The 18,020-nt window shown below is 39.7% G+C and overlaps 6 protein-coding genes across 6 annotated transcripts; 1 reads left to right on the forward strand and 5 right to left on the reverse strand.

Moving 5' to 3' along the window:
• Nucleotides 1-455: 455 nt before the first annotated feature.
• PADG_00211 (uncharacterized protein) lies at nucleotides 456-1,038 on the reverse strand (the record flags this gene model as incomplete). The annotated part of the gene is made up of 4 exons (XM_010757951.1): nucleotides 456-493; nucleotides 567-653; nucleotides 751-865; nucleotides 958-1,038. The coding sequence occupies 4 exons, from the start codon at nucleotides 1,036-1,038 to the stop codon at nucleotides 456-458; spliced, it is 321 nt and encodes a 106-aa protein (XP_010756253.1).
• Nucleotides 1,039-2,486: 1,448 nt separating this feature from the next.
• PADG_00212 (uncharacterized protein) lies at nucleotides 2,487-5,738 on the reverse strand (the record flags this gene model as incomplete). Its single annotated transcript, XM_010757952.1, has 5 exons — nucleotides 2,487-2,649; nucleotides 2,716-2,792; nucleotides 2,871-3,261; nucleotides 3,341-3,515; nucleotides 3,581-5,738. The coding sequence occupies 5 exons, from the start codon at nucleotides 5,736-5,738 to the stop codon at nucleotides 2,487-2,489; spliced, it is 2,964 nt and encodes a 987-aa protein (XP_010756254.1).
• Nucleotides 5,739-7,642: 1,904 nt separating this feature from the next.
• PADG_00213 (uncharacterized protein) lies at nucleotides 7,643-8,725 on the forward strand (the record flags this gene model as incomplete). The annotated part of the gene is made up of 2 exons (XM_010757953.1): nucleotides 7,643-7,889; nucleotides 7,959-8,725. The coding sequence occupies 2 exons, from the start codon at nucleotides 7,643-7,645 to the stop codon at nucleotides 8,723-8,725; spliced, it is 1,014 nt and encodes a 337-aa protein (XP_010756255.1).
• Nucleotides 8,726-9,160: 435 nt separating this feature from the next.
• PADG_11066 (uncharacterized protein) lies at nucleotides 9,161-9,484 on the reverse strand (the record flags this gene model as incomplete). The annotated part of the gene is made up of 1 exon (XM_010758367.1): nucleotides 9,161-9,484. The coding sequence occupies one exon, from the start codon at nucleotides 9,482-9,484 to the stop codon at nucleotides 9,161-9,163; it is 324 nt and encodes a 107-aa protein (XP_010756669.1).
• Nucleotides 9,485-9,541: 57 nt separating this feature from the next.
• Nucleotides 9,542-10,384, reverse strand: PADG_11067 (uncharacterized protein; the record flags this gene model as incomplete). Its single annotated transcript, XM_010758368.1, has 3 exons — nucleotides 9,542-9,714; nucleotides 9,838-10,105; nucleotides 10,184-10,384. The coding sequence occupies 3 exons, from the start codon at nucleotides 10,382-10,384 to the stop codon at nucleotides 9,542-9,544; spliced, it is 642 nt and encodes a 213-aa protein (XP_010756670.1).
• A 478-nt stretch (nucleotides 10,385-10,862) lies between these two features.
• PADG_00214 (uncharacterized protein) lies at nucleotides 10,863-11,706 on the reverse strand (the record flags this gene model as incomplete). Its single annotated transcript, XM_010757954.1, has 2 exons — nucleotides 10,863-11,317; nucleotides 11,391-11,706. The coding sequence occupies 2 exons, from the start codon at nucleotides 11,704-11,706 to the stop codon at nucleotides 10,863-10,865; spliced, it is 771 nt and encodes a 256-aa protein (XP_010756256.1).
• Between the last annotated feature and the right edge of the window lie 6,314 nt (nucleotides 11,707-18,020).

Raw genomic sequence — 18,020 nt, forward strand, 5'->3', positions numbered from 1 at the left:
CCCCAAGGGTTCTGGTGCTGGTGGCAGCCGTTACGATCGGGCGAATTTGGGGATGCATTGGAGATCAAAATCAACAGCAAGGAATCCCGGGATGACTTTTGGATACATGGCGAATACTCGATATTATTTTGTTCATTAAAAATAGTTGACCAATTTGTGTATCAACCCATGCTCGTGGAGGGTTATGGCTAATGAAATGGTTATTTTCGGACGTAAGAACAAGCAACAAGGGTAGACAGCAGTCATCAACTCGACAGTCATGCAAAAAAATAAAAAATAAAATAAAATAAAATAAAATAAAATAAACTGTGAGTGGCTATTCTTAAAGCATCAGGCTGCATCAAATTTTATTTAGTACGGCAAATACAAAAGAACCCATCAATTTATTAGTAACCCAGATTGCAAAAAGAGTCGCAGAATCCCATTGCCAATATCAGGCTGGTCTTCAAACCCTCTCATTCAACAACAACAACAACATCGACCTTGTTCTTATCTGCATTTAAAGAAGGGAATGAGTAATGAGCGCCAGACTCGGTCGGTTACATCATCAAAGGAAATACACGTACAAAACGCAATGTAGTCCTTGATATTCTGCGCGGCCTTGTACGGCTCTTCGTAATACCATGCCGCTTCCGAAATGACTGTTTCGGTCTCTAGATATCCAAATGCATCTGATCAGCCACTTTTTGTCGCCCTTCAATGCATACAGGTATGATTGTCATGATGTGGACATTTACATTTGATACGTACCCGCGATGACAATATCATAGTATGACGCTTTCCCCTTCCAGGGACAATGCGTTGAAGCATCACACTTCACCAAACTGAAAGCCCCCGTGGAGTCTTGGAGTGAAGAACGCGGGAACTATATTCAGGCTTTCTACTTAGCGTCAATGCCACCAGTGCTGGATATACTGTCTCTGGCAGTTTTCATGCATCAACGGACACAAAACCTACGTAGACGTTTCCCTCGACGCACTCCCACTGGTCCGTCTTCGCGAGAACGGTTTTTCCTATTTTTGCTGTTGCACAGGACATGATTGCCTTTTTTATTTTATTTATTTATTTATTTTAAAACAAATAGCAGTACTGTAAGGGATTTGCAAGATAGGAAGAATAATGTTTGCACTTCAATATGTGGAGCGACAAGTTGTCGTCTTGGCCGAGTCTGTTGCTGATGTCATCATCATGTTGAGACGCTGGATCTAGAACTCGAGAATATTTTTCAAGCACTGGAGAAGAAGGTAAAGCATATAAATTGAAATTGAAAGAAATTACTTAGCGCAATTATGTGCCATTTTTCCCTTCTAGCAGATGATACTTTGTCTCTTTTAACAATTGGACCCACAAGAAGTTGCGATTAAACATCAAGCCATACGTTAGCTAACTAAACTAACTTGACCGTTGGAAAAACAACAAAGTGTATATCAAGACCAATCTCCATACCAGAACAATCGAGAGGATAATGCAAATAACCGATATATGTACCACACATACTAAGCGTGATCCTCAATCCAACTAGTTAGCCACGGTCGTGTTTGAGCTCTGGTTTGACTGAAAGATCCTCTGGCACCTACAATCGTGTATCCGATACGCCATTCAGCTCCAATCCACCCATCAACCAGTGCTAGGATTATCATTAAGATCCGAGATATTACAATGGACCCCATCGTTTCTTCTACAGACAGGCCAAGAGATAAAAGCGCCGGCGCCCCTGTCCAGGCGCTGATGCATCTATTGTGTTTTTGACTTAACATGTTGATTGACATTTCTTGATTTTTCGACTTTCAGGCCATTGCATGTTCTCTCTCGTCTCCATCAAAAGCGAACTGAATCAAGAAGCTAGAAGGGGGGCGTAAATATGTATATGCTCATATCAAATCTCTCAATCATCCCCAAGACGTGTGCGGAGTAATTATTTGCTGATTGAGAAAGACATAGCTGTCTCAACGCGGGAAATCTCGTTTCTTCTATAGGTCGTGGTAACTGTAAACTACAACAGACCTTGCATTAACTATCTCGAAGCTCCCGGAGGTCAATGCACCCGACTCGGCAGCGTGCAACATACCCGGGTACCTACATTGAAGCGGGGAGGGTGAGACTAAATAAGACCCTTGATGGAATGGGATCGCTTAGACTACTAGCTCAATAGGCAATAGGGGTGTCTCTCTGTGCCTACAAAAGATGCTCCAGTGAGAATCATGAACAACATATCACGCTGCTCTTGGGCTAATGTAAGATGTTCAGAAACATGCTCCCGGAATATCAAAAGACATTGACGTGTTCCAACGAGTGTCTTTTATGTAAGTTATCTCTTCGTTTTCTCTCCAACTTTCTCCTCAACTCTTCCATTTCCATTAAGTAGTGTCCTAGGGTTCCCTTCGATTTTGTTTCAAATTAGCGGTTTGTGTTTCACCCAGTCACATTTTGCTTCATAAAACAGGCCGGAGAACGAGAAAGGGGTATGTTTCTACAAGCACTATCGATTATCTGTATTCGTCGATCACACTCCTGCATTTAACATATAGAAGTTCCGGTTTGTATTCGATATCCAGGCCAAATCCGGGGGGGCCTCCGATATCGAGTCCTCGTTTAGTAGTCCATATTGGGTGAGGAGCAGCCACCATGACCATAACTTTCAGACCATACCTGAAACAACCGAAAGTTAACTAATTCAACTTTGAGGATTGGCTAATAGTGAGGCCTATTGCTTACCTGTATTCTGGAGTTCCCACCGCCTCACCCGTGGACATATCAAGAAGCATGATCAAGTCCGGAACGACAGAGAGGTACTTTGCGCATCAACATCAGCATACAAATGCGTATCTATGCTTAGAGGTAATGAAGAAAGAGAAGGGGGAGAAACCAACCTCGTCAGAACCATCGTCTTTGATAACCTTCACACTCAAATTCTCATTGACAAATTCAACCACTATTCTGGTTGGACCCCCAGGCTGTTCAGCGCCCTGAGTTCCCAGTTCGTCTGGTGACAATTGCTGAAGAACCACTTTCCCAGTGGTATGGGCAGTGGCCGATAAACTATGCTCAACGCTGATGATTTTGCCATAGAAGACAACCTTTGCGCTCTGCTTTCCGCCAAACTCACACACTATATCATCTGACACTGAAAACAGGCGTCCCTCTTGTTGTGCTAATGAAACTGCGCGACCAAGTCGCCAAGCCAGGGAGTGTGAGTTGAGGATACCAAAGCGACGCATGTCGGCCCCGCTTATCGGGATTCCTGTGGCTCCAGCAGCAGAGCTTGGGGGATTATAGTTAGGTTCACAGAGACTATAACGGCAGAGCATATCCAACACATGGAACAATAAAAAACACTTACCCCATCTCAACGCATGTAGACCGGATGGCATAATCAGCTGCTTTCGCATCCGGTTGGTTAGGAGGGATAATCACGTTCCTACCTGTACCACTGGACAGTGCTACAGGGAGTATGTCGTTAATATCTGTCGATTCAACGAAGGTCGTAATCTTCTCAAAGTTCGGATAGGCTCTCCCTTAATTTCAGACCACATATCAGCATATATTAAAGAACAGAGAAAAAGGTTGCTAAGAAATATACCCATTAGGTCGCCATCAACACAGGGTAGGTTGTAGTGTTTGGAAGAGGCCCAAATAAGTGGCTGCAGTCCATTGCTTCCCCCTATCTCAACAGCCAACATGGCATCATATTTCTTCCCGAGCTCCTTTTCCATTGTTTGTAGGGAATGCAACACCATGTCTCCACCGGGTCTCTCATCGGCTACTGCTGGAGAACCAACTCCAGCTACAGGAACAAGAACCGCATCCGCATCTAGTGACGAAACATCAACTATAGCCAAAGTTCTTCCCTCTTCAACTAGATTAGCAACTTCGAGATATGTTGAATACGGAGAGCCCCCGCCCCCACAACCTAGAATGTAGCAGCCAATAGACATAAATTGAAGGTCAATTTTGGATAATAACCATCTACCAGACTCGTCAATTGTAGGCCGATACTTGGAGATGTCAAACACTGGCTCCTCTGCGCCATCTAATCTTGGCACATTATCGACGATTTTCGTTTCCTCGTATCCGGGTTCGTCCTTATTGGAGGAGAACATTGCTTCACTGTTCTCAAAAGATGAGTAGAATCGTGCATGATTTGCCGGGCACGCAACTTCAATCAAAACTTTCTTCACGTTGTCAATATAAGGGACTCCAAAGACTTCTTCCTTGGTAATCACAGCCCCCGAGATATCAGCCCCCCGAGACTCGGCATCTGCAAGGGCAGCAGCTTTGACTTTAGCTTTTGTATATTCTACAGAAGCACTGTCTGTCATTTCCTCCGCTCTGCCACTTATTTGCGCGATCGCAGCACCGATCGCATTAGCAACACCAGCAAATTCTGGGATAACCATCTTGCTGACTCCTTCTAAATGGTCCGGACAGAGCACGGCGCCGCCTCCGACTAGGATAACAGTACAGGGCTCTGGCGAGGTTTTTGACTTGTCGATAAGATTTTCTAGCATTAGCTTTATTCTAGATCTCGCTTTATGAACTAGCGGCTGCGGAAGAATGGGATTCGTCGTGCCAACAGATGCCCCTGACAAAACGGCAATGTCCGTAGCTGTTGGTATGGTGCCTCCAAAGCAGAGCGCTTTCGTAGTGATCTTATGCCCGACGCTTTCAGGTCCCACAAGCATGCTCTTGCCGTCTCCGTTTTCCCGGACCAAGGAACCGCCCCCAAGTCCAATGCTTTCAACTTGCAGAACCTCAAGGTTAACTTTGATTCCAGCAATCTCTGTTCGTGAGCTGGCAAGTCTCGGATATCCATTGCGCAGGAGAAAGCCAACATCAGTCGTCGTTCCTCCGATATCGACCACAACAGCTCCGTCACTACCAATGGAATTCCCTGCCAGATAGGCAGCACCACGAATTGAGTTCGTTGCTCCCGAGGAGAATATCCGAATTGGAAATTTAATTGCCTCGGGAAACGACAGCAAATGACCAGTGTTTGCTGTTAAATACAACGGGCACTTGAGGTTTAGATGGGATAGAGCTCGCAAAAAACCGTACATAGTTCTTCGTGCAAAGTTAATAATCGATGCGTTGAGAATTGCTGCATTCTCTCGGGCCAAAAGCCCACTCCCGGAAATCTCATGGGAACACACGATATTGACATCGTGCCCGAGTCTGGCGATCAAGATATTTCTAACCTGGCTTTCTTGATGGTATTGCGTATCCATCGGGGATCCTATTCCTGCGACGACAACATTTTTCAAGTTCTTGGAGTGGATAATTTCGGCTTGCGCCTCAATCGAAGCTGGATCAATATCAGCAATGCGTGTTCCATCAATATTACAACCGCCTGGTACAATCGCAGCATGCCCCTTAATTAGTCGTTTGAGAGCAGGAGGCCAGTCGATGAACGGAGGGGTCTGGCTAGAAAAGTTGTTGGATACAAGGCGGATGACGCCAACCTTTTCCAGTCTTGATGCATCGTGTTCGAGGATAGCATTGAGAAAATGTGTAGTTCCGATTGTCACGGCAGCAATGCTATTCTCATTGTTGGGTGCTTTGTGTAAGAGGTTTTCAAGGGTCTTCTGAACGCCAAGCGTCACATTCGAGGCGGTTGGGGACTTGTCCCATGCAATGATTGCACTTGATCCAGAGTCTTTTGTGTTGAGGAGAACAGAATCAGTGTTCGTTCCCCCAACATCCACTCCGATGACGAGGGAAGGGCCGTTGAATGATGTCATATCAATCAGTGATTAGACTGTAAAAAGGTATGTGCAGCCAACCAATTCGAAGCCAATGTGTCTAGAGATATAGGGACGATGGTTTTAAAGGTTAACTGTAAGATTGTAAACGCGGGTACGATGTTTGCCAAATTTCATCAAACTCCAGATCTGATCCCTAGTTAACGAGACATATTATCATTCCCGTTACTAACTACCTGTAAGTCCAATATACTCCCGAATCAGTGTATTGAATCAGTTTGGGTTTGGCATAGTGGAGAGTGATCCTAGATTTCTCTTTTACACGTCACAAGACTTGCAAAGATGGGGAGGTCGTCTCTCCGCCTGTTATCGGATCCGGATGCTGTCGTTGATTGGAGGAGTTCTTCCTAACAAACCATGATTCGAAAACTTGGCATGATTAGCGGTCATCTATCACTTAACGCATTGGCTCGGGAACTAATTAACTCGCCGATCTGTGGGGGGAGTTTGAAGCTATTCTTCAACTAAATACCGGCAATTAACTCAATTACTGTAAGGAGTACAAAGTGCAAGACTACTGGGACGTGCGCAGAACCATGGGCAAAGATTTAGGGACTTCCAGGGTGGCGTGCTCCGGAAGTTTAGGTTATAGTCCCTTAAGTCTTAATCAAAAGCTTTAACTACGAACAGACAGCCAAAGCCTAAGATTCAGTTAAGTTAGGCTTTAGCTTTCTTGTGCCTTGGCGAGTCTAACCTTCTGGCAGTTCTTACTGAAAACACCATTTAGCAGCTAACAAACGATGAAGTGCGATTTCGGAATCAGGCTACAAACAACCTCTGTGGGTAACGTGAAGAGAATAAATCGGAGAATACACCTAGAGGGTCAGCCTTGACTGCCTACGAAAAAAGATGAGAATGCTAATTCATGAAAGCGAAATTTAATTTGTCTCACAAAAAGGCATAAGGTTTTCCTGTCTCAGGAGAAGTACATTGAGCGAATTCGATCACATATGAAAATGGAAGAAGATGTAAAAGCCTAGTCAGTCCAGAACTACCCATATTCTTCTTTCTAGAATTCGCGATAGCTGCGAAATAGATGCTCTGCAAGATTGACAAGCTACAACCAATGCTTCTTCGTCCGTCTCGCAACAGCAGTAACTAGAGATCCCTTCTGTCTTCAGGAGCAGAATGAGACAGTGACATACATGCAAGTGACAAAGCTCCTGCAGATGGGACAGTTCATTGAGAATGAATTTGGCAAACTAGGCATGGGGCATGAAACAACATTACACCTTGCTCCCGGGACATGACCCCATTATCCTAATTAAGGACATCGAGGAGATACCCCCAGTTCCCATATGAAAATGGGAGACAGCCGATGGCACGTGTTTTGTGGAAGGAATGATATAGATTGTTTTGCGGATATCCAACTGGAGCTTAGGCTATGAGACATCGCAGGGAGAAGAGACACTTTCATCATTTTGGTCTTTCCACTAAGAGTTATGAAATGCAAGTGAGAAAATCACCGCAGATATTAGCAACTGAGTCATGGGGAGAACGATGATACCCTGGACAGTTCCCATGTTAAGATGACACGACCCAATCACCTTCAAAAAAGTGCGGCATGCGGCGCAAAAGTTTTCCCTCCATGAACTAAATATCATAAGCTATCAAGCTATCTTATCAGAAAATCCGGAAAACCTATCCAGGTACATACATCATACATGCGTTTCCCTTTCTCTTGATCCACTGTAGCTGAACCTCGAACATCCGCGTACGAGAATAGCTTCAACCTAAGTCAGGAACATTACAATGTATGTTTGTGTCCGGGAAGATTTGTAATAGCAAATAACTGATAAAATCCAAGCCGAATTGCTAGATATGCCGCTAAAGGCATATCCATAGTGATAACTTACGTCAGAGAATAAATTCATCATTCTGCGATGACAGTTACCACAGCTATTCGTCATAGCGAGGAAACATCATCCAAGACCCCCGAAATACGACTGCGAAACATCCTCCTTATTGGCAGCGGTGGCGTCGGAACCATAGCCTCCCTTGTGCTGGAGAAATCCCGTTGCGCAAGGGTAACCGCAATTCTAAGGAGCCGTTATGCTGTCGTTAAGGAAAAGGGTTGGAATATCGAGTCCGTCGACCATGGTACTCTGAAGGGATGGAGGCCGAGTCGTGGTGAGTTTAGTACACAGCACGTGTCTCTGCAAAGCCAAACAACAGTATTCACTTTAAAGTAATGAAGAGAGAACGGTAAGAGTGACGAAGTGGTACCGAGCGTCGAAAGTGCTCTGGAGGCTGAGACGGAACCTTTCGATTACGTTGTGGTCACCACCAAACAACTACCTGATGTCTTCTCAGTCTCAGACCTTATTATAAGGCCAGCTGTAACTCTAGGCCTTACTACAGTAATGCTCATCCAAAATGGCATCAACATTGAGGTTCCCGTCATCGAAGCATTCCCTACGAACACGGTGATGTCGTCCATCACGATGATTGGCCCTCGCACTGAAGGGGAGAACACGATCATCCAACTAGGCCCGAATATACAAATTATGGGACCTCATTTTCATACTGGGTTAGAGAGATGCGTTCAGACACAACAGGCACGAGAATTTGTTAATATATACAAGGCCGGCAGAGAAGGTGAAGAGGCCAAATGCACATATTCAGAAGAGATGCCCGTTGCTCGGTGGCAGAAACTTCTCTGGAACGCAACATTCAATACGCTCTGCACGCTAATGCGAATGGACGTTGGAGAACTGCTGTCGTCGGGGGGTAGGGAATCGCTTCTGATTCCGGCAATGTGGGAAGTATATTCCATAGCGAAGGTAGCAAGGGCCCCTCCATCCCAAGATATGATTCCCTTCTATGCCTATCAGCAGCCTGATGACTGTCGGTATCGCCCAGCATGTTACTGGACCTCGAGAATGGAAGGCCAATGGAGTTGGAGGTTTTGCTCGGGCTGCCGTTACAGATTGCTAAAGCGTTGGGTGTCTCAACTCCGATTCTGAGCACTGTTTATGAGGCGTTAAAGGTGGTGAGGTGGACGTCCGCGCAGGAGTCACGGAAGCAGCACAGCTAGCTTAAGAAAGAGCTCCACCGTAGCACGAGTTAACACGCTTCCACATGATTCTACAATGGGAACGGAATGCTAGGTCGTGTCCCCTCGATCAGATAGAGATGCATTCCCCAGGGGATTCATCAATAAACTTCATCCAATTCCAATCCTGATTGTTGGCATCTGTCACCTTCCAAACCGTATTTACACAGAAATTCTTAGTAAATGCGGGTAGCGGTTCGCCGCATATTGTATATAGAATGAAATATTTCTAGAGCAAAGGCTCTATCTTCCTCCGCAGTAAGCTCACAGGCAGCAATAAGCACTGGCTAGAGAGACAAGTTCAACTCCTCAGCTGGCGCAGCAAGGTGCGCCATGACCTCACAAGTCATCCAAAGGCAGTTGCGTTAGCTGCCCCAGAGTTTCCTGGAGGGTGAAGAAGGCGATGTAGGTAGAGTAGGGCAGCGGATCTACAGGTGTACTTCGCCTGCAAGAGAAATTCCCTTGGTGATCTTGCTGGCGCATTGCGAATACCGAATGGCCGCCAACAGCTAATCCGATTTTGAAGGCTTCCCGTTCTTTCTAACTTAGAACCTTCACAGGATACCGACAATTGACTCTGCACTATGATTGACGATGGGATTGCCATATCACTAGAAGATATGGGCCTCACATCTTCCGCAAGAGCTCGCAGCTTCTGTAGTAATGGCATTAAGGTTGTCGGATAACCCATGAGCCTATCCGGGGAACGATGCGTTGTTTCATCAAGTCACATCGCAGTGGGAATTTGCGCACGGCGCCTGTTCACAAATGAAATGAAAATGTCTTCGCAAGCGAGCCCCTGAAGGAAATATTTAGCCATCGAACTCATGGCTCGTCCGGATAGCATGTAATTGTTGATAACAGTGGCGAAATAGGCGAACAGGGCGGGCAAAAACCGTTCTGCCGCTCCGCAATCAATGTCAATGATCCAGACCAGTAACAGAGCTCGTTAATACAATCTCCATAATTCGGGTGTAGCACAAAGGCCTTGAATTATAACCAATGAATGCTCCAGCACCTGACTCAGATTACCCGACTTAAGTCTGTTGAAGATACGCGCCCTGCAGCGTTTGCAGGGCGGATCGCTGTCCCGCATTCTCCACATACTTCTGCCCGATTGGTGTAGAGACAGTCGCTGATAGCTCGCGCGCGGACTATCTTGCAGGAGAAAGAGGATTAGCGGATTCATTTCATCGATGAATTCGTAGCCTATCAGTAGCTCGGGAGGATGTCGTTCAAAGTAGACTTTTATGCTCGCTTCATCGGCAGGGGATGTGGTCCCGGGGGGGATCTATGGCATAGTCCATGATAAAGCAAGCTGCGGAATCTGGGAATGCGATTTGCCGCTCGTCGATAACGAAAACCATACTGGGCCGCTGGATGGGTGACCTATGGCTTGGCGTGAAGCACAAGTTGAGTATTTTCTATGCCAGAAACAGTGGCAGAAGTATAAATATGGTGCCTCCCACGCTCCAGTCCGTAGCCCTGAGGGTTCTGGAAGGCTAGCTTCCGTTCCCACCTGCGAAAGCAGTCTCTTCTCGCGAGATTCCGGGACTGCCTGCTTGGACATTCCGATTCCGTTGTGAACAGTTTTTCTGAGGAGCATATCCTTTGCATGAACGAGCGCGACAAGCGCAAGTGCTCTAAGAAGGACGAGCTTCGTCGCATTTAACTTTCGAAGCCTTGCAATCTATACATCCACCTCTTGATCTCTTTCGAAGCAACCGCAATTCGGCTAGAGCGGAGCCAACTTAGCTGTCTCCATGCTTGGATATCAGATATCCACTCTGTGTACTCGCTATGAGATCAAATTCAAATATCCAGAAAATTGGTTGCAAGGCTTTACAGGTCCAAAGGCCCTTCGGAGTAATAAACATGCAGGTGACGATCCAAGGTTTCAAATGGTCATGTCGGTAATCTGGGCTTTGACATTCTAAGTCTCTGGCAAACATCCATATATAATGCTAAAAATATGCACCTGAAAACCCCAATATTCACGGCAGATTTGTATATATCTTCATGGAAACATTATTGTAGGTGCAACCTCCTTATTTCGTAACAGATTTAGCGTAACTCTCGTGCCTTTCGTTCCTTTCCTGAATATACTTTACTAGGCTTTCAGGCACGATTGCTTCATCTGTCAATCCACTTGGCACCGGTTGACCCAGGTGTTCATACAAGGGCACAACCCCGGTCCACACGGGCTCCTCCCGATCGGGGCCATCCTTCGCCCTATCTCGAGGCTGAATCCCGGGAATACCAGTTCGCAGCTTCAAGGAGCCGTGCTCTACTTCCACGCGGATCACGAAAACAAGCGATACTTGAAAGGAGGCGACGGGATTGAGATCTTCCCATCTTCCAGCCACGATGTGGTTTGTGACAGCTCGCATAACATCACATTTCACATTGCGGTCTTCCACGCGAGAACATGCTCCATGCACTACCGCTGAGCGGTAGTTGAAAGTGTGTCCATTTGGAGCTGATGAGAGAACAAGACCGTCCACTATGTTTAGTGCTAGGTTAGCAATCGAATACGGTGTTGACCCGGATTTAACTATCAGGGACATCCATCCAACCTTTTGTTGCCGCAATGCAAACTTTTATTCGATCATCGCCGTCTCCATCCACATTTTCACCACGCTCCATCCTAGCGTTTCTCTCTATGTCTTTCTTTCGCACTAGTTCCATAAGCCTTGAGCTGGGATGACCATGCAAATAGGCCACCTCGCCCTCATCCTCACGTCGAAATAGAGCGACCATTGGTAAGCATTGTGGAAGGCCATTATCGATGTAGGAGACATGCGCTATAAAGTTGTCCGAGAAAACCGAACTGATGGATTCCGCATCGTATCTGCCTCGTTCCTTGTGTCGACGAAGTTCAGCGGGCTGCATGTTATATATTTCTTCGCCGTCAAAGTTACAGAAACTAGAGTTTGCCGTTGCAGGTTCTATATATATGGATATTTCTCTCGCTGTGATTAATGGCAGATGTCAAACTGTCACCTCTGTGCTACTTATTTAGATTCATCATCTGGGGAGAAAGCCAAGTGTGGTGTTCCCAGTATTGGCATTGGAGATTTAGCAGATGTCCGGCAGCGTCATTTAACAAGATAACTAGCCTGAGAAAGTTATCAGGGAGTAATTCAACGGGATACTAGGTTGTCAAGAAATATATAATATTGCTTCTCCTCCGTTGTTAATTGTTGTCTTGATAATAAGCTCAAAACTCTCCGATTCTATTATTATTATTATTATTATTATTATTATTATTATTATTATAGGGAAAATAAGAACAAGGGAACCTCTCAATCAAAAAGAACGCCTGGGGGCATAACAGTTACGCATCTTGGCGTTGCTTAGACCTTGGAAAATAGCTTTCTTACGGTGAAAATTGGTCACGGGACGGAAGGGTTCGACAATATTTTTATATTTTTTCTTTTTGAGACATAATATTAAAGGATGGTGAAATCGACCCCTAGTTATTCTATAGTAGAGTAGATATCTCGTGGAGCTTTAAAGTCATAAAGAGAAGCAATAGTGTCTAAATCATTAAGCTGAGAGAATAGGAATTCAACATTCACAAATGAACTAATTTCTCTGAAAATAAGATATATTTAGCCTCCGTAGAGTATATGAAGATATATATTTATTTCATAACTTCTTAAGATAACAGAATCATCAGTCATATAAATGATATAGTCAGTGATGAAATGAAATTCTAAATATCTGCCTGCTCAATCAACATCTGCATAAGTAATCGTGCCACTGCGCAACCCACACCTGTGTGGGTGCGCCACCCCAAAATGATAAAAACACCAAAATGATAAAAATCTTGAATCACATCCTCATTATTGCACTATATATCAACAACCAGTAGCTAATCTATAATAAAAAGATTATCTACATCATTCCCAGTATGTGTGCCATCTCCAAATTGATTTAATTCCTCTTCTGTCAATGATGTGAGTGAGTTATTGTCAATTTTCATGGGATCAACTTCAAGTCTTCATCACTTCTTATTCTGCTCTTTTTCAGCTTCATTATCCTTACATTGCTTGATTTTTCTATTGACATCTTTAATAGTGAGGAATCCCCCTACTTGAATCTGGTGACAGATTGTTTTAGCTCTGCAGCATTTACTGATGTTGAGAAAGTTCTTTAATTTAGTGATATATTGCTTATTAAATTCTGCATAAATTAAACTTACTTTGAATATCTTGTTCAAATAACATGTCAAAGTTAGTGATTTCAAATCAAGAGTATCTCTAATACTTTGTATGGTATTTTCCATAATATTAATATGGTGTTTCAGCTTTTGAATTGTTTTTAATAAGAATAGCTGAGAAAAAAAGATAAATATGTGATCTAAATCATTCTCATCTTCATAAATCTGCATTAAAGGAGGTGATAAGATTCACTGCTTAAGAGTGTCAAGAACTCAGTCAGAATTCCATGAATATATGTCATGTTGAGCTCGTTCTGCAGCTATTATATCAGATTTAAAGGTCTGCTTTCATATAGCTGAGAGGTCTTATAGGAACTACTGTTTTTCATACTTAACAAGAACATAGCATGCAGCATAGTTGACTGCTTTTGAATGATAATGCTTATATTGCTGAAATGATAGACTATTTAGAGATTGTAGCAAATAAGTGACTTGCAATGAAAATCTATATAGAATTATCTTATGAAGATTCACATATTGTATGAACTTCTTAGTGATATGAGATTTATAATTATTCATTAAAAGCAATTAATAACTTCTCCTCTGTCTTTTTTCTGTAGCAGCATTATAATGTTTAAGTCATTCAAATTCAATCTCATCATTTGTAAATACAGTATCTGATATAGCAATTCTATAATTGCTGAGTAAATCTGTCTGCATATATCAATTATTCAAGTGTGTTTTGGAGGCCAAGATTATCAATGGCAGAATGATATAATTATCCATAGATACACATTTGATGACTGTAATCAAACCTCTTGAAAAGAATGATGAAATGATGAAATTAACTTCTTTAAAAGCAGTTATAATCTATTCTTCACATTCTTGTTCTTCTTGAAATTTAATCTTATCAAAGTTGTATGTATCACAGATGTGAAATTGATACCACTCAAATAGAATTTGAAGATATTCAAATCATGTATTGATATATTCAATATCTTAAACTGTCACTCTCTTTGAATTCATTGGCTTCTGTTTTACTATTTTATACTTAGATATTTAATGAATCTATAAGTTCACATCTTGCTGACTTTTGAAGAAGAGGTAGTAGAATCTATGTACTAACATCTGAGCATTGAATTTGCAAAATCTTCAATGTGTTCAGCTGTGAGAGGATAATTCTTTTCATCAAGCAGCTTGACTTATCATTTAATTGCATTTTTCTAACTCTTATTTAATCTCTTATTAACTGAAATCTTTGCAGTGTTCAGATTTCTTTCATTAATATACACTTAAAGACATTGATAAAAAACTTCAAATTCTTATGACAGAGACAATATTTTGAAATTTTAGTTTTTTTGATGATAAGCAACAGCTTTTTGAATATAGTCTTTGATATTTTTATTCCTATTTGATATTGTGATAAGTTATTAATTAATGGAGATGGTGAAGATGATAAAATTGCAAGATTTTTATCATTTTGATGTTTTTATCATTTTGATGTGATGTATTCACACAAAATGTGAGATTGCATAGCAGCATGATTAATAGACTTTGTATTGAGATCTTATAGTAGATGACTCTAATATCAGAAATACTTTTAGAAATAATATAAAATATTAGTCTATAAAATTATTCTTAAAAAATTTACTATTAAAAGTATAAAAATATTATCTGATAATCAATAAATAGTTAAGAAATTTTAAAAAAATATAAAATTCAGAGTTATTAAATAATTTTTAATTCAATTTAAAAAATAATAAAAATAAAAATTAAACTAAAAGATAAAATATTTAAACTTATTTATCTCAAATATTAATTTATATAAATATTTTAAAAAATAATAAAAATTTAATAGTAAAAATTTATATTTTAATAAGTAATTTAAATTTTAAAAAAATATTTAATTTATAGAATATAAAATAAAAGTAAAATAAAAGACTTCTTTAATAAAATAAAAAAATAATTTTTTTAATATAATTAAAATTTAAATATAAATAATTTAAATTTTATTTAAAAAATTAAAAACTTTATAAATTTAAAAAATCTAATTTTTATAATTTAATTAAAAATTAAATTATATATTAATAAACTATTTATTATATATTAATAATAAAGAAAATTAAAAAATAATTTATTAAATTGATGTGTACAAGTAATTGAATAGATGAAATAAATTATATCTGATTCTCTTCTAATAAGATGAGTGAATGCTCTGCTATATATACATACTATAATCACTCTATATAATAGAAGCAATTGTATAGGATAGAAAATATAGAAAAGATTGAGATCTTTGAATGAATTAAAAAGAAGTGAATAAAGAATATTCAATACTCTTTTTTATTTCATCAAGCTTAGTATTTCATTATATAGCAGTTAGCAATGCAGAGAGTTTCTTCTTATGCAGCTCACATTCACTTTCTAATATAATACTAAGCTTCATTTTACTTTATTATTCAGAATTAAGTAGAACTTGCTCAGTAAGAATCTAATAGCACATTGAGTCTTAATACAGTTAGCTCAAAACAACAACTTATTTCTTTTAATTATCAGAAAGACTCAGATCAGAATGATTATCTCAGACTTTAATATACAAAGAGATAGAAAAATAGAGATGGAATGTCAGAGATGAAACATCATAGTTTCTCTGTTCAAATGAAGAGGTTTGAATGCTCATATAAAGCAATATCAAAATAAAGAGATGGGTAAAACTGAGAGGAAGTGATTTTCTTTATTCATTTTGACATGCTATTTCAGATTTTCTTTTATCAGTTATCATAATTAATTTTATAATTCTTTCATTCCATCTCTCTTTTCTTTTCTTTTTATTCTTTGTGCAGTCATCTATGCAGTTTTTTATCATGAAGGTCTTTACAAGTTCAGAACAGTTCTGCATGAGATCACTCAAGAGTTCTCAGATAAAATTGTTGTATTTCTTTTATTTGATCTGAAGATAGATTTTTCTATCATCAATTCACTTCCTTATAATCTGTTTGACTTTGAATTATGGCTGATCATTAACTATTACTAGTTCAGACAGCAGATAATGAGTGTTTACTTCTGTTAGATTTATTTTTTCCAGGTGAATCATGAAGATTATGAAGTGTATCTGTCAATCAGATAGTAGCTTCAGTCAGAGAATAATATCAGATACTTTCTCAAGAATGTGAAATGAATCTATATATAAAGATAATAATTTTAATGATTTTCTTATAGTATAATCTTTTTGAGCTTTCTGAGTAAGGTTAAGAAATACTTAGTTTCCTATATAGAGGTCAGATAGCTGGTAGATGTGGTTAAAAACTTCTGTCATTCTCATCTAAACAAGTGCATATTGCTTGAGAACTTCTTTTTGTAGAGTATTATACTCTGTCATGAACTCTGTCATTATACTATCTTTCTTCTTATCAGCAATCAGCATTCACTGTGATTTGATCTCTGTCATAAGCTGAAATGGTAAGACTGAAATAAAATGAGCTGTAATTGAGTTAAGAGTCTGTTCTATCTGCAGAAGCAGAGTATTCCAACTCATCTTATATCTACTCACTAGAAGTGTTTGCAACATGATCTTAATGATTAGATTGCTGTTCTTACTCTGATCATTTGACTGTGAATTGTAAATAATTATCATTTAGCTTTTAATACTTATCAATCTGAGCAGATTTTTTTCAAAAGTAAAAGATGAACTTTAGATCTCAGTTGAATATAATTGCCAGCAGTGGCTGTTAACAGCATATCATCTTGCTGTAGAAGCTTTCTGCTCATCAAGACATGTCTCACTTCTCCCTCTTAGTAATTAAAATAATTGTCTTGAAGAACTTACTGATTGTAATCAGAATAGTGTCATAGCTATTACTGATGAATAATTTAGTAATAAAGTTAATAAAAAGCATCTCAAATAATTCTTTAAGTGATGAGATTGAATGCATCTTCTCTCAACAGATGTAATTTAATAGTTTGATCACTTGGCAGTTGAAGTACTGCAATATGTGATTTAGAATTCTTCTTCAGACATGTGATAGAAAAAATAACTGATAAATAATCTTCTCTATTTTATGCAGATCTGAATGATCTGCTGTATCATGACAAATCTGAATAATGTTTCATATGAGTGATTTGAAAATGCAGAGAATGAGCACTGTCAAAATATAGAAGCTCATCTTGAACTGTGAATATATGATATTAACTCTTCTGACTCATCTTGTGGAAAATTTTCTTTAATGTTGAATTCTGAGAAAGTTCTCTGTACAATCACTTCTTAATCTTATCAGTGAGCATCATCTGACTAGTAGACATCATATATATGTTTGCTGAAGATGCATCTGCTGACTTCACATCTGAATATCTTTTTGTCTGATTGATGATAGTCTGATAGATCTTTTTCTGTTTATTTACAGTAATATTTTCTGAATTATTAATCAAATTACATAGCTAAAATAGAACATTGATATTAGTATATGAGATGCTCTTGTGATAGTGAATTATCATTTATAACAAGTATGAGCTCAGAATCAATGCTCAATTCACCAGTCAGTTGCTCTAATAACTCATTGTCAGTAACTGTAGAGTGAATATCAGTGCAACATGATTGATGACCATAGTGAAATTGTCATTTAAGTATTGAAGCAGCTTCTGTAATGCTTAAATAAGCTTAAAACATTTCAGTTCTGTCACTCAGTATTGTTTTTCTGCTGTATTTAATCAACAGAAAAGAAATAGAATAAATCTTTCAATATCATCTGTGCTTATCTGATGTAAAGCAACTTTAATACCTCTTTAGTTGCTGAAATCTATATATAGAATAAAAAGTTATTTGAAGTCAGAATAGACTCATATTGAAATATTTATTAATATTTATTTGACTATCTCAAATACTAGTTGTTCAACTGTCATCAATTTTTTATACTTGATCAAATCTTCAAATCTGATCATCTTTGTTTTCATAATATATAAAGCTCTTTAACTTCCACTATAAGGACTGTTTCTTAAAAGATGAGTCTTGAAAGTCTTCAATGCTTCTATTTTATCAGCAAAGAAA

This window comes from Paracoccidioides brasiliensis (assembly GCF_000150735.1).
Source record: "Paracoccidioides brasiliensis Pb18 unplaced genomic scaffold supercont2.1, whole genome shotgun sequence".
NCBI lineage: Eukaryota > Fungi > Ascomycota > Eurotiomycetes > Onygenales > Ajellomycetaceae > Paracoccidioides > Paracoccidioides brasiliensis.